General features: G+C 36.6%; 1 protein-coding gene across 11 annotated transcripts in view; it reads right to left on the bottom strand.

Moving 5' to 3' along the window:
- VPS13B (vacuolar protein sorting 13 homolog B) overlaps nt 1-14,351 on the bottom strand; it is an 805,543-nt gene that overhangs the window by 412,976 nt on the left and 378,216 nt on the right. For all 11 annotated transcript variants that reach the window (XR_009253621.1, XM_058699594.1, XM_058699595.1 and 8 more), the window contains one exon: nt 6,158-6,285. Coding sequence is in view for 10 of the 11 variants with exons in the window: in XM_058699594.1 (XP_058555577.1) it covers nt 6,158-6,285 (128 nt within the window). In the remaining variant the exon portion in view is untranslated. The remainder of the gene's footprint in view (nt 1-6,157; nt 6,286-14,351) is intronic.

Below are 14,351 nucleotides of genomic sequence, written 5' to 3'. Positions count from 1 at the left end.
GTTAATTTTCTATAAAATATTTGGCATACAAAGGCATTATCTGAAGATGTAACAAAATTAAAATTTGTTTGTTTGATAAATACTTGGATATTCTAGCAAATTAAGAGACTATATTTTATAAAAGACAAGTAAGAATACATTAATATATGTTCACTTGAGGTTAATATAGCCCTTAGTGACAGCATGATACGTAACAGGTCTGGAATTCCTTGATATGATAAATAATCTGCCAGGCTTATAAATAAGCAAACTTACTCATTTTTGCTTCAACATTTCTGTGCATGGAACAAACTGAATTCAGTGAAGAAAAATATAAGTAAAATTTTGTAAAAATAAATATAAGGTTCATGAAGTCTGACCTCATCTAGAATTTTATCTTGCAACCTAATTTAAGTGTTTATATGTTAAGTAGCTCATTGATTGAAGATTACAACATTTTTTATCCTAAAACATACATTGTTTCAGCTGTATTACATTTATATTTTTAAATATTTAACACAATTAATTGCTAAAGTTCAAATGCACAAAGTATTATGGCATACTGAGAACATATTCTCAGTATACCATTCTCATTATTCAATCATTTATGCTTATAGTGTCAAACTAAAAAGAGTCAGTTTTTAACACTTCATATAGGTATTGATGCTATGTTAAAAAATGTTTTCAACAATGTGAGTTAATTAGTTTAATATGCCACACTATACAAATATAAACATATACATCTTGTGAAATAAATTTAAGTTGTGCCGAAACTTCCAAATAACAATATATTCCAAAATTCCACTAATTCAGAAATAAATTATTTCATCAAATTTAACAACGTGAGCAATAAATATTCAAAAATAGATTATTCTGAGATACATAACAACTCTAAAAAATAAACTTTCTAAAATGTGATATGTGTTCTGGAGATTTCTATAATGATAAGAACCAAAACACATACATAATCCAAAATCCTCAAACTTATTATAATGTTACATCTCTAATATATACTACAACTATCACATAAATCTTTTTACACTTTTAAAATAACTGTTAAACTGTACATCTAAAATTGTGGTTTTAATGTAAAATGTTGAGTGATTTATGTAAGGGAATATAAATCTGCAGCAGTAAATTTTGCATTAATGTAAGGATCTGACAATCCAAGGGAAAGAAAATGAAGTAATCTGCCAGTAAGAAGTCCTCAAACCGGGGGTCAGATCATGTTCATGGAAACCATCTGGTTGGGACCCTCTGAGCCACACCAAACACAAATGATCTTTTAAAAAAAATATCCTATTCATTAATGCATCACAGCTGCACTGAGTGTTACTTCATTTTTCCATGGCAACATCCTTTCTGTTTCAAGGATCTTATTTCAGTTTTGGTAGCAACGTGTTCTTTCGCCAATATTGAACACATTCATGTGTTAAAGTGAAGGGATTATTACAAATTCTTGAAGTCGAACCACCTCTATTTTGATTCCTATTAGGTCAAAGGCTACAAATCTTAAGTATGATACACTGAGAATAAACCAATAAGCAGAAATTATGTGGTATTTCTATTTTAATCAATGAAATGACTATCATGAATTTTTTGGAAGTTCCAAGTTTATATGCCATTTGAAAAGATATATGCCTTTGTGTACCCCCAACCCATCTCCCATATGTAAGGTTTGGTAAACTTAGATTTTTCTAATTTGTACACTCTATAACTGTGCTCACAACTCAGTTTAAAAAAAAAAAAAAGAGAGACTGAGATAGGTCTCACTTATACATTAATCTAAACATTTTAATTAGCCCACTGTCTATTATACAGAACATTTTGTAAGTAAATGCTTTAAGTGACTCCTGGGTGGCTCAGTTGGTTAAATGTCTGACTTCGACTCAGGTCACGATCTCGTGGGTAGCGAGTTCGGCCCTGTGTGGGGCTCTGTGCTGACAGCTGGAGCCTGAAGCTTGCTTCAGATTCTGTCTCCCTCTTTCTCTGCCCCTCCCTTGCTTGTGCTCTGTCTCTGTCTCTGTCTCTCTCTCTCTCAAAAATAAATAAAAACATTAAAAAAAATTTTTTTAAGTAAATGCTTAAAATTGTTATACCATATTTTCTATACAGTTAAATTTTTTTTTAAGTTTATTTATTTTTGAGAGACAGACAAGAGAGTGAGCAGGGGAGAGGCAGAGAGAAAGGGGGAGAGAGAATCTCAAGCAGGATCCCCACTGTCAGCATGCAGCCTGATGAGGGGCTCGAACTCACAAACAGAGATCATGACCTGAGCTGAAACCAAGAGTCAGACGCTTAACTGACTGAGCCACCCAAGCACCCCAATTTTCTATACTTTTAAGTAACATTCCTATTTCCTCTTCCCCACTAACATGCATTCTTTCCTTTGAAACTTTAATTTCTTAAATGTTTATTTAGTTTTGAGAGAGAGAGAGAGACAGATGTGAGCAGGGGAGGGGCAGACCCAGAATCTGAAGCAAACTTCAGGCTCTGAGCTGTCAGCACAGAGCCTGAATGCGGGGCTCGAACTCCCAGACCATGAGATCATGACAGAAGCTGAAGTCAATGCTTCACCGACTGAGCCACCTAGGTGCCCCAATATTTAAAACTTCAGTGATAATTATATTTTGCAAAATTTCTGAAGAATGAAATGTTCTCTGTATGAATTGTATTATTCATAAAATAGTTTCAAATAAAAACATACATGAAGAAACATTTCAGGTTATATTTTCATTCACTTTTTCTTTAATTCATGCATTCTTTAATATCGACCACGAACTGAACTGCAAGTCAGGAATAAAGAGACAAAAGACATAAACACAGCACCCAAAAACTTGAAACAAGAGGGTTTTAAACTACTAATAGTCTTACAGAATTTTCACTAGAACATAGGGTCTGTAATGTCAGATAATCAGCCTATTGTGTTTATAGTCTCAGTACACAGTACCATGTCTAGCATGTACTAGGCACTAAATAATTAATAAGTGAACACAATTATTTTTATTGGTATCAGTATCTGATGTTAATTAAAATAACTGCTTAATACCTGTTGTTCATCATTTCATTCTACAGAGACAACTTAGTAATTAATAAAATTGACATGTCAGCCAAATGGGTTCAACTCTAACCGTGGAACTTTTAACAAATTAATCTCTCCGTGACTTCAGTTTACTCATCTGTAATTGTGGGGAGGTAGGAGTCAGCTCTGATATAAAGATACTATGTATTAACTCTCACCAAAAGGTTTGCTAAATAAAGTCAATGAACATACACTGAATTATCTCCTATATGTCAGATCCATATATTAGCTCTCATGGATTCATAAGAGATGTTCACAGTCTTTTTCTTTAAAAACACTGTTGCTTATAACTATTTATGTATATAGAGGCCACCAATATAAGCAGTATTCCATTTGCACTATAACAAATATATTATTAACTACTGCCCAAATCACCATATTCCTATTTGTTAACTCTCAATACACTATGAAAATATTTGGGGTACCTTCATTTATAGTAGAAATCTTAATGTTCCCAATATAAGGCATTAAGCTAAAAACCTCAATAGTGAACCTTGGTTGTCTTCTTTTCCAGAGTAATACAAATTTACATTTCCCCATATTTACCAAGGGACAATATGAAAAAATGCCTACATTTGAATTACAAACTTTGTCCTTCTAACAAACTACGTGCAATTGCTGTCACCTTCTCAATGCCTATAATGAAAGATTCTTTGCAAAATTTTAAGCATAAATGTAAATAATTACTTTTACAAGTAAGGTGGCTGGCATTTGGTCTGTCTAGCCTCAAATGCCTACCCTTGTCTGATCATGGAGATAGGCCAGCAAGTGCGCTGGATATGAGGACAACATCTGTATCATGCAGTATTATTACTGCATCACTGATCGTATTCAGTATGTAACTTCCTGGAAAGAGAATTCAATTGGTCTAGCTTAACTACCTTATGGGACTTGAGACACTTTGACACATCGAAATCAAGGAATGTGGTATGGAAAATAAAGAGTCCGCTATATTACACAGGCCACTTAGAAAGCTTCAGAAACTATAAAAAACATCTAGAAAATGCCATATAACAGAAACATGATCTTCAATGTAAAAGACAAGACTGAGTTTGGCAAAAAACAAGAAAATGTACTCCTTTATTAGTGAATTCCAGGCCAGAGTATTTCTATTTTGTCAACTGCATGCCATTGCCAATTACGTGCTCTGGAATGAAAATGTAGCTTTTTGCAGTATAATAGATAGGATCTTTACTGATCAACTGATAAAGAAAAATTGCAAAGAACTGAGTTTGTGCTAATCTTTTGTGAAAAAGGCCCCCAAACTAAGTTCCCATTTTAAAAAAATGGTTCAAGACTACATATAGTACTATAACATAATCCATTAAGATGAAATGTGGAAGTTACTTTTCCCACTGAAAAACAAATAGGTTATAGAAAATATTGTTTACATCTTAATGCAATATAAGTCTATTACAAGAAAGAAGAACATGGGCTTAGCAAATATCAACTTTGGCTCCAAAATCAATTTTCCAGAAATCCTGATTCCGAACACATTTGCTTGCTCAAACTTCCATTAAGAGGATAATCCTTTGATGGCTTCAAGTTATGATGTTCTATTTTATCTGATGACAACTTCAGAGTTTTCTGGTTTATATTTTGGTTCATAAAACATCTTGGAAAACGGACACTACTATTTTAAAAACTCAGAATTTTAGGGCCTAGATTTTAATCATTTAATCAGAATCAAGTTTTACCTTTAAACTTTTCCAGAACACATTAACATCTGGAAATGTCTAAATATACAGCATGTATAATACAGTGCCGAGACTAGAAATGAAGCAAGCAAGTGCCTAGGTCATATTCAAAATAACCTATACAAAAATATAATCGTTAGAACTCCTGTAATTATATGTTAATTTACACTCAATAAGCTTAGTCAAATGAGGAACATGAGTCTAAACCGCAGACATAAAAATGGTTAACGTGGCAAATTTTATGTTAAGTGTATCTTACCACAAAAAATTTTTAAAAGAAAAAAGTGAGGAAAATCAGTATCTCTACTTATAACTAATCCATAATGATAGCTAAGATTTAGTTTATTGCTGGTGATAAAGCTAATGAAGGCAATGTATCATTATAAAACAAGCAAAATAACCAGAATTTCACAAGAATGTCAGAATTGGAAATAACCTTAAACATTATTTAATTTAACCATTTCATATTGCAGATAAGCAAAGTAGAGTCCATAGTTAAGATACAGAATTTGATACTGCTAACGCCTGACTCCTTGAAATTCTATACACCCTTTCCTTTCATGAACTATCTGGCTTTTCCTCCTACATTTCTGATCTCTCTACTACAATTTCCTTTAAGGACACTTTCTCTTCCACTGTCTGCTTTAGAAATGGCATCCCCTTGGCCCACTGCTCTTTCAACTTCACATATTTTTTTGGATGACCAATTCTCTTGGTTTTATCCATCTATCGATGATTTCCAAAATATATCTCTAGTGTGAAATCTCTTCCTTAAGCTCCAGATATGAATATCCTACAGTCCGATAGAAGCCCGGAGATCTCACAGGTGTTTCAAATGTATGTATAAACTCTCTATTTGCCCCTGATTCTGCATAGCTGCTTCTTTTACCATTTCATGGCATCATTATGCACCCAAATGCCAAAACTGGAATGTGAAACACCACTTAGACAGCCTCCTTCTTCTCAGTCCCCCAAAGTCCCCTCAGCATTAGTCACTAAGCCATACTGACTTTATCTTAGGTCCCTCAGGACCACTGGCCAAAGTGGCCTATTGTCTAGTGTTTTCTGATTTGTATACTGAACATTTAGAATCTTTTAAATAAGTTCGAAATAAAGAAAATGAATAATGAAATTTGTAATTTGAGAAACATCTCAAAATTTGCATAATTTGTAACTTTATCAAGAATAGCATATAAGATGTATTTCATATAATTTGCTAATAATATGTAAGCGCACCAACAGTTTTCATCTAAGTTATACAAATGAGATGGTATACACAAGTGTTACAAGGGAGATTATTTTTTAATGATATTAAGTGTTACCAGTGAGATTACTTCTTTACCACTAAAAGCTAAAAAGGATCATAGAAATTAAAACCATGACAGTTCTTTTATTTTACCTGCAGTGTGAGACTCTTTACTGCATTCCATACTACTCCAATAAATTCTTTCATTCTTTCTTCAGGACTTCTACAGCCTTCAGATATATTCAGCATGGCTTTCACAGGAACTGACAATGGTCGAGATTCTAAGTGTAAGAACAGTTAATTAATTAACACACATTTACTTTACTGTTTTAGAAAAATATACAGAAACTACTTCCAAGATTATTTATTTATTAGTTCTGAATGAGATTACAAAATAACACATCAGATCATTTTAGACTATAGAATTACTGATTTTTGCAACTATTCAAACATAAGCACAACTTATCTGTTAAAAGTCAGGAGAGTGTTGGTTACTCCTGTTGGGTTGGTGACTGGGAGGTGGCACTGTGGAACAATGTTATAATCTAACATTCTATTTAATGAATACATGGATATATACACAGTTTACTAAAATTAAGTTGTAACCTAACAATTTACCCATTTCTGAGTATAAAGATACCTCAATAAAAACTTTACTTGAAAACAAAAAAGGAACAACAAAGCATTTTATTTATCCAAAATAGATAAGAAACAAGTCTTCCCATATGTGAATTCTCCTGATGACAAAATCTTATCCATAGACTCTCTAAACTTTTTTTTAAAGTTTATTTATTTTGACAGAGAGAGAGAGACCATATGCACGCACCTGTGAGCAATCAAGGGAGGGGGACAGAGCAAGAGGGAGAGAGAATCCCAAGTGGGCTCCGCTCTTCATTTGATCCCACAAACCTTAAGATCATAACCTGGCTGAAATCAAGAGTCAGACACTTAAGTGACGGAGCCAACCAGGCTCCAACTTTATTTTTTTAATATGAAATTTATTGTCAAATTGGCTTCCATACAACAGCCAGTGCTCATCCCAACAGGTGCCCTCCTCAATGCATATCACCCATTTTCCCCTCCCTCCCACCCCCCGATCAACCCTCAGTTTATTCTGTTTTTAAAAGTCTCTTATGGTTTGCCTCCTTCCCTCTCTGTAACTTTTTCCCCCCTTCACCACCCCCATTGTCTTCTGTTAAGTTTCTCAAGATCTACATAAGAGTGAAAACATATGGTATCTGTCTTGCTCTGTATGACTTATCTCACTTAGCATGACACTCTCCAATTCCATCCACATTGCTACAAAAGGCCATATGTCATCCTTTCTCATTGCCAAGTAGTATTCCATTGTATATATAAACCACAACTTCTTTATCCATTCATCAGTTGATGGACATTTAGGCTCTTTCCATAATTTGGCTATTGTTGAGAGTGCTGCTATAAACATTGGGGTACAAGTGCCCCTATTAATCAGTACTCCTGTATCCCTTGGGTAAATTCCTAGCAGTGCTATTGCTGGGTCATAAGATAGATGTATTTTTAATTTTTTGAGGAACCTCCGCATTGTTTTCCAGAGTGGCTGCACCAGTTTACATTCCCAGCAACAGTGCAAGAGGGTTCCCGTTTCTCCATATCCTCGCCAGCATCTATAGTCTCCTAACTTGTTCATGTTAGCCACTCTGACTGGCATGAGATGATATCTCAGTGTGGTTTTGATTTGTATTTCCCTGATGAGGAGTGACGTTGAGCATCTTTTCATATGCCTGTTGGCCATCTGGATGTCTTCTTTAGAGAAGTGTCTATTCATGCCTTCTGCCCATTCCTTCACTGGATTATTTGTTTTTCGGGTGTGGAGTTTGGTGAGTTCCTTATAGATTTTGGATCCTAGCCCTTGGTCCGATATGTCATTTGCAACTATCTTTCCCATTCCATCGGTTGCCTTTTAGTTTTGTTAACTGTTTCCTTTGCAGTGCAGAAGCTTTTTATCTTCATGAGGTCCCAATAGTTCATTTTTGCTTTTAATTCCCCTTTCCTTTGGAGCTGTGTCAAGTAAGAAATTGCTGCAGCTGAGGTCAGAGAGGTTTTTTCCTGCTTTCTCCTCTAGGGTTATGATGGTTTCCTGTCTCACATTCAGGTCCTTCATCCATTTTGAGTTTGTTTTTGTGAATGGTGTAACAAAGTGGTCTAGTTTCATCCTTCTGCAGTTCTCCCAGCACCATTTGTTGAAGAGACTGTCTTTTTTTCCATTGGATATTCTATCCTGCTTTGTCAAAGATTAGTTGGCCACACTTTTGTGGGTCCACTTCTGCAGTCTCTATTCTATTCCATTGGTCTATGTGTCTGTTTTTGTGCCAATACCATGCCGTCTTGATGATTACAGCTTTGTAGTAGAGGCTAAAGTCTGGGATTGTGATGCCTCCCACTTTGGTCTTCTTCTTCAATATTACTTTGGCTTTTGGGGTCTTTGTGGTTCCATACAAATTTTGGATTGCTTGTTCTAGCTTTGAGAAGAATGCTGGTGAATTTTGATTGGGATTGCAGTGAATGTGTAGATAGCTTTGGGTAGTATTGACATTTTAACACTATTTATTTTTCCAATCCATGAGCATGGAATGTTTTTCCATTTCTTTGTATCTTTTTCAATTTCCTTCATAAGCTTTCTATAGTTTTCAGCATACAGATCTTTTACATCTTTGGTTAGGTTTATTCCTAGGTATTTTATGATTCTTGGTGCAATTGTAAATGGGATCAGTTTCTTTATTTGTCTTTGTGTTGCTTCACTCTTAGTGAGTTGCTACACTATTAGTGTATAAGAATGCAACTGATTTCTGTACATTGATTTTGTACCCTGTGACTTTGCTCAATTCATGTATCAGTTCTAGAAGACTTTTGATGGAGTCTATCAGGTTTTCCATGTATAATATCATGTCATCTGCAAAAAGTGAAAGCCTGACTTCATCTTTGCCAATTTTGATGCCTTTGATTTCCTTTTGTTGTCTGATTGCTGATGCTAGCACTTCCAACACTATGTTAAACAACAGTGGTGTTCCTGATCTCAGGGGAAAAGCTCTCAGTTTTTCCCCACTGAGGATGATATTAGCTGTGGGCTTTTCATAAATGGCTTTTATGATGTTTAAGTATGTTCCTTCTATCCCAACTTTCTCAAGGATTTTTTATTAAGGATAATGAATTTTGTCAAATGCTTTTCTGCATCAATTGACAGGATCATATCGTTCTTTTCTTTTATTAATGTGATGTATCACATTGATTGATTTGCAAATATTGAACCAGCCCTGCAGCCCAGGAATGAATCCCACTTGACCATGGTGAATAATTCTTTTTATATGCTGTTGAATTCAATTTGCTAGTATCTTGTTGAGAATTTCTGCATCCATATTTATTAGGGACATTGCCCTGTAGTTCTCTTTTTTTGCTGGGTCTCTGTCTGGTTTGGGAGTCAAAGTAATACTGGCTTCATAGAATGAGTCTGGAAGTTTTCCTTCCCTTTTTATTTTTTGGAACAGCTTGAGAAGGATAGGTATTATTTCTGCCTTAAATGTCTGGTACAATTCCCTAGGGAAGCCACCTAGTCCTGGAATCTTATTTGTTGGGAGATTTTTGATAACTGATTCAATTTCTTCACTGGTTATGGGTCTGTTCAAATTTTCTATTTCTTCCTGTTTGAATTTTGGAAGTGTGTGGGTGCTTAGAAATTTGTCCATTTCTTCCAGGTTGTCCAGTCTGTTGGCATATAATTTTTTATAGTATTCCCTGATAATTGCTTGTATTTCTGAGGGATTGGTTGTAGTAATTCCATTTTCATTCATGATTTTATCTATTTGGGTCATCTCCCTTTTCTTTTTGAGAAGCCTGGCTAGAGGTTTATCAATTTTATTTTTTTCAAAAAACCAACTCTTGGTTTCACTGATCTGCTCTACAGTTTTTTTAGATTCTATATTGTTTATTTCTGCTCCGATCTTTATTATTTCTCTTCTTCTGCTAGGTTTGGGGTGTCATTGCTGTTCTGCTTCTAGTTCCTTTAGGTGTGCTGTTAGGGATTTTTCTTGTTTCTTGAGATAGGCCTTGATTGCAATGTATTTTCCTCTCAGGACTGCCTTCGCTGCATCCCAAAGTGTTTGGATTGTTGTATTTTCATCTTCATTTGTTTCCATATATTTTTTTAATTTCTTCTCTAATTGCCTGGTTGACCCTTCATTCTTTAGTAGAGTGTTTTTTAACCTCCATGCTTTTGGAGGTCTTCCAGACTTTTTCTTGTGGTTGATATCAAGTTTCATAGCATTGTGGTCTGAAAGTGTGCATGGTATGATCAATTCTTTTATACTTATGAAGGGCTGTTTTGTGACCCAATATGTGTATCTATCTATCTTGGAGAATGTTCCATGTGCACTCAAAAAGAAAGTATATTCTGTTGCTTTGGGATGCAGGGTTCTAAATACATCTGTCAAGTCCATCTGATCCAATGTATCATTCAGGGCCCTTGTTTCTTTATTGATCCTGTGTCTAGATGATCTATCCATTGCTGTAAGTGGGGTATTAAAGTCCCCTGCAATTACCACATTCTTATCAAAAAGGTTGCTCATGTTTGTGATTGTTTTATATATTTGGGGGCTCCCGTATTCGGCACATAGACATTTAAAATTGTTAGCTCGTCCTGATGGATAGACCCTGTGATTATTATATAATGCCCTTCTTCATCTCCTGTTACAGCCTTTAATGTAAAGTCTAGTTTGTCTGATATAAGTATGGCTACTCCAGCTTTCTTTTCATTTCCAGTAGCATGAGAGATAGTTCTCCATCCCCTCACTTTCAATCTGAAGGTGTCCTCAGGTCTAAAATGAGTCTTTTGTAGTGCTCGCTTCGGCAGCACATATACTAAAATGAGTCTTTTGTAGACAGCAAATAGATGGTTCTTGTTTTTTTATCCATTCTGATACCCTATGTCTTTTGGTTGGAGTATTTAGTCCATTTATATTCAGTATTATTACTGAAAGATATGGGTTTAGAGTCATTGTGATATCTGTAGGTTTCATGCTTGTAGTGGTGTCTCTGGTCCTTTGTGGTCCTTGCAACATTTCACTCACAAAGTTCCCCTTAGGCTCTCTTGTAGGCTTGGTTTAGTGGTGATGAATTCCTTCAGTTTTTGTTTGGAAGACCTTTATCTTTCCTTCTATTCTGCATGACAGACTTGCTGGATAAAGGATTCTTGGCTGCATTTTTTTTTTTTTTCTGTTCATCACATTGAAGATTTCCTGCCATTCCTTTCTGGACTGCCAAGTTTCAGTAGATAGGTCTGCTACTACACTTATGTGTCTACCTTTGTATGTTATGCCCGTTTATCCCTAGCTGCGTTCAGAAATCTCTCTTTATCCTTGTATTTTGCCAGTTTCACTATACATATCCTGCAGAAGATTGATTCAAGTTCCGTCTGAAGGGAGTTTGCTGTCCATTGGAGTCCTCTTGGATTTCAATGCCTGTTTCCTTCCCCAGATCAGGGAAGTTCTCAGCTATTTTGTTTAAGTACCCCTTCAGCCCCTTTCTCTCTCTCTTCCTCCTCTGGAATTCCTATGATACAGATGTTCCGTTTGATTGCATCACTTAGTTCTCTAATTTTCCCCTCATACTCCTGGATTTTTTTTATCTCTCTTTTTCTCAGCTTCCTCTTTTTCCATAATTTTATCTTCTAATTCACCTATTCTCTCCTCCACCTCTTCAATCCGTGTTATGGCCGCCTCCATTTTATTTTGCACCTCATTTATAGCATTTTTTAATTCCTCATGACTATTTTTTAGTCCCTTGATTTCTGTAGCAATAGATTCTCTGCTGTCCTCAATGCTTTTTTTAGGCCCAGCGATTAATTTTATGACTATTATTCTAAACTCTTGTTCTATTATATTGCTTAAATCAGTTTTGATCAATTCATTAGCTGTTACTACTTCCTGGAGTTTCATTTGAGAAGAATTCTTCCATTTTGTCATTTTGGCTAGGCCCTCTGGTAGCCCCAAACTGCAGGGCACTTCCCCTGTGCTGTCCCAAGGAACTTGGGTTGGTGGGTGAGGCCGCAGTCAGACCCGATGTCTGCCCTCAGCCCACAGCTGGGGCCACAGTCAGACTGGTGTGTACCTTATCTTTCTCTCTCCCAGTGGCAGGACTCACTATGGAGTGGTGTGGTCCTTGTCCAGGCTGCTTGCACACTGCCAGGCTTGTGGTGCTCCTTTGATAGGATCTGGCCAAGGGCGTATTAGCTGGGGTGGATCTGCAAGGTGCTCAGGGGCAGGAGGGGCAGGCTTAGCTAGCTTTGCTGTTGGTGGTCCTCTGCGGGATGTGCCCTGCAGCACAGGGAGAGAGGCAGGCCCGTTGGAGGGACGGATCCACAGCTGCACAGCGTTGGGCATTTGCACAGTGCAAGCAAGTTGGATGATGGGAATTGGTTCCCTTTGGAATTTCAGCCGGGGGATGGGAGAGGGAAATGGTGCTTACCAAAGCCTTTGTTCCCCCACTGAGCTGTGTCCTTCCAAGACTTAACAACTCTCCCTCCCAGCCTCCCTGCTCTCTGAGAGCAGAACTGTTGACTTTTAACATTCCAGATGTTAAGTACTTCTGGCTGTCAGAACTCATGCAGTCCGGCCCCTCTGCTTTTGCAAGCCACACTTCAGGGGCTCTGCCTTGCCCAGCAGTCTGCTCCTCCACCACCCCAGCTTCCTCCCACCAGTCCATGTAGCACGCACCGCCTCTCTGCCCTTCCTACCCTCTTCTGTGGGCCCTTGTCTATGCTTGGCTCCGGAGAGTCCATTCTGCTAGTCTTCTGGTGGTTTTCTGGGTTATTTAGGCCGATGTGGGTGGAATCTAAGTGATCAGTAGGATGAGGTGAGCCCAGCATCCTCCTGTGCCGCCATCTTCCTTCAATCAAATGATCCTAGTGCAAGCAGAGGGTCTTTGTAGGCTACAGGACTCTGACAAGCTTAACGCAGGGTTCTTCATCCAGGTGCCTAACAGTCAAAGGTCATTTCCTGAGGTCAAATGAGGGAGGCCCTAAACCATGAAAATTTATTTCCAATGTCCAGCTGGGAGATCTGAGAGGTGTGGGCATGGGCTCCTATTGCTCCAACTTTACAAACTGATTTTGAAAGTAACCAAAAAAGTATGTGCTTACATAAAAGGCAAATTTCTATATTAAGAAAACAAAAGGTGATATTCCACTCTGTATAGTATGTTATTAAAATTTTTGTCCATCTAAATTACAGAAATCAGAGAATTTCAACAATTTTAAAGCAAAATTTCAGAAATTACTCTTAATTTAATAATCGATAACAACATATATTATTTCTAAACATATCCATATATTTTTTATACAATTATATATTAATACAAACATTAATTTGTATGTACCACTTTATGTACTTAAGAAACATAAAATAAGTCAGATCTTGGTTTTTAAGACTTTGATTAAATTAAGTTTGATGGTCCTAAAATGCTCTCCAAAGTAAATGCTGCCATATTACCACTATGTGAACTACAGTTGCTATATTTCAACTCAGTTTCCTTATCTTCCCAACTTGGCTCATTTGCATTTATACTAGATTAATAACATCTTTTTTAAAATTTTTAATATTTTTGAGAGAGAGAGAGACAGAGAGAGCAAGCAGGAGAGGGGTAGGGAGAGAGGGGGACACAGAATATGAAGCAGGCTCCAGGCTCTGAGTTGTCAGCACGGAGCCTGATGCAGGGCTTGAACTCACAAACCATGAGATCATGACCTGAGCCAAAGCCGGATGCTCAAATGAGCCACCCAAGTGCCCCATAGATTAATATCTTAAGGGCATGGATCATAGACCCTTTTCCCTCATATTTATAAACCCACAATCTACCACAATATGCATATTATAAATTCAAAGAATGTTTATTTAAAACAAGAGTTTGGGAGAGATCCATAGAGAAATTTGGGAACCGAGCATTCTAGGTAAATAATAATGCAAAAGTCCTGGGTTAGAGGTATACTTAGGATTTTCAAGAAATAATATGGAAGAAATGATGGCCAAAACAAAGTAAAGAGTGAGCGAAGTAGGAAATGAGTCAGAGCTATAAATAAGGACAAGTCATACAGAGCTTATATAGGCCATGGTAAGAAGGTTGGCTTTTACTTTGGAGAAGCTAGGACATGATCATGGAGTCTAAATACAGTCATAAAATTATTGGATGGACATATTTTAAAAGAATTTCTCTGGTTACTCTGGAGAAAATCAGCTGTAAGTATTAAAACAGGGAGACAGTATGTGAAAGATGGTGGTTGCAATAGAGGTAGTAAGAAGTGATGAAATTCTGTATCCAC

Source organism: Neofelis nebulosa, chromosome 14 (assembly GCF_028018385.1).
Source record: "Neofelis nebulosa isolate mNeoNeb1 chromosome 14, mNeoNeb1.pri, whole genome shotgun sequence".
Lineage (NCBI taxonomy): Eukaryota > Metazoa > Chordata > Mammalia > Carnivora > Felidae > Neofelis > Neofelis nebulosa.
This window is presented reverse-complemented; position numbering and strand designations above follow the sequence as displayed.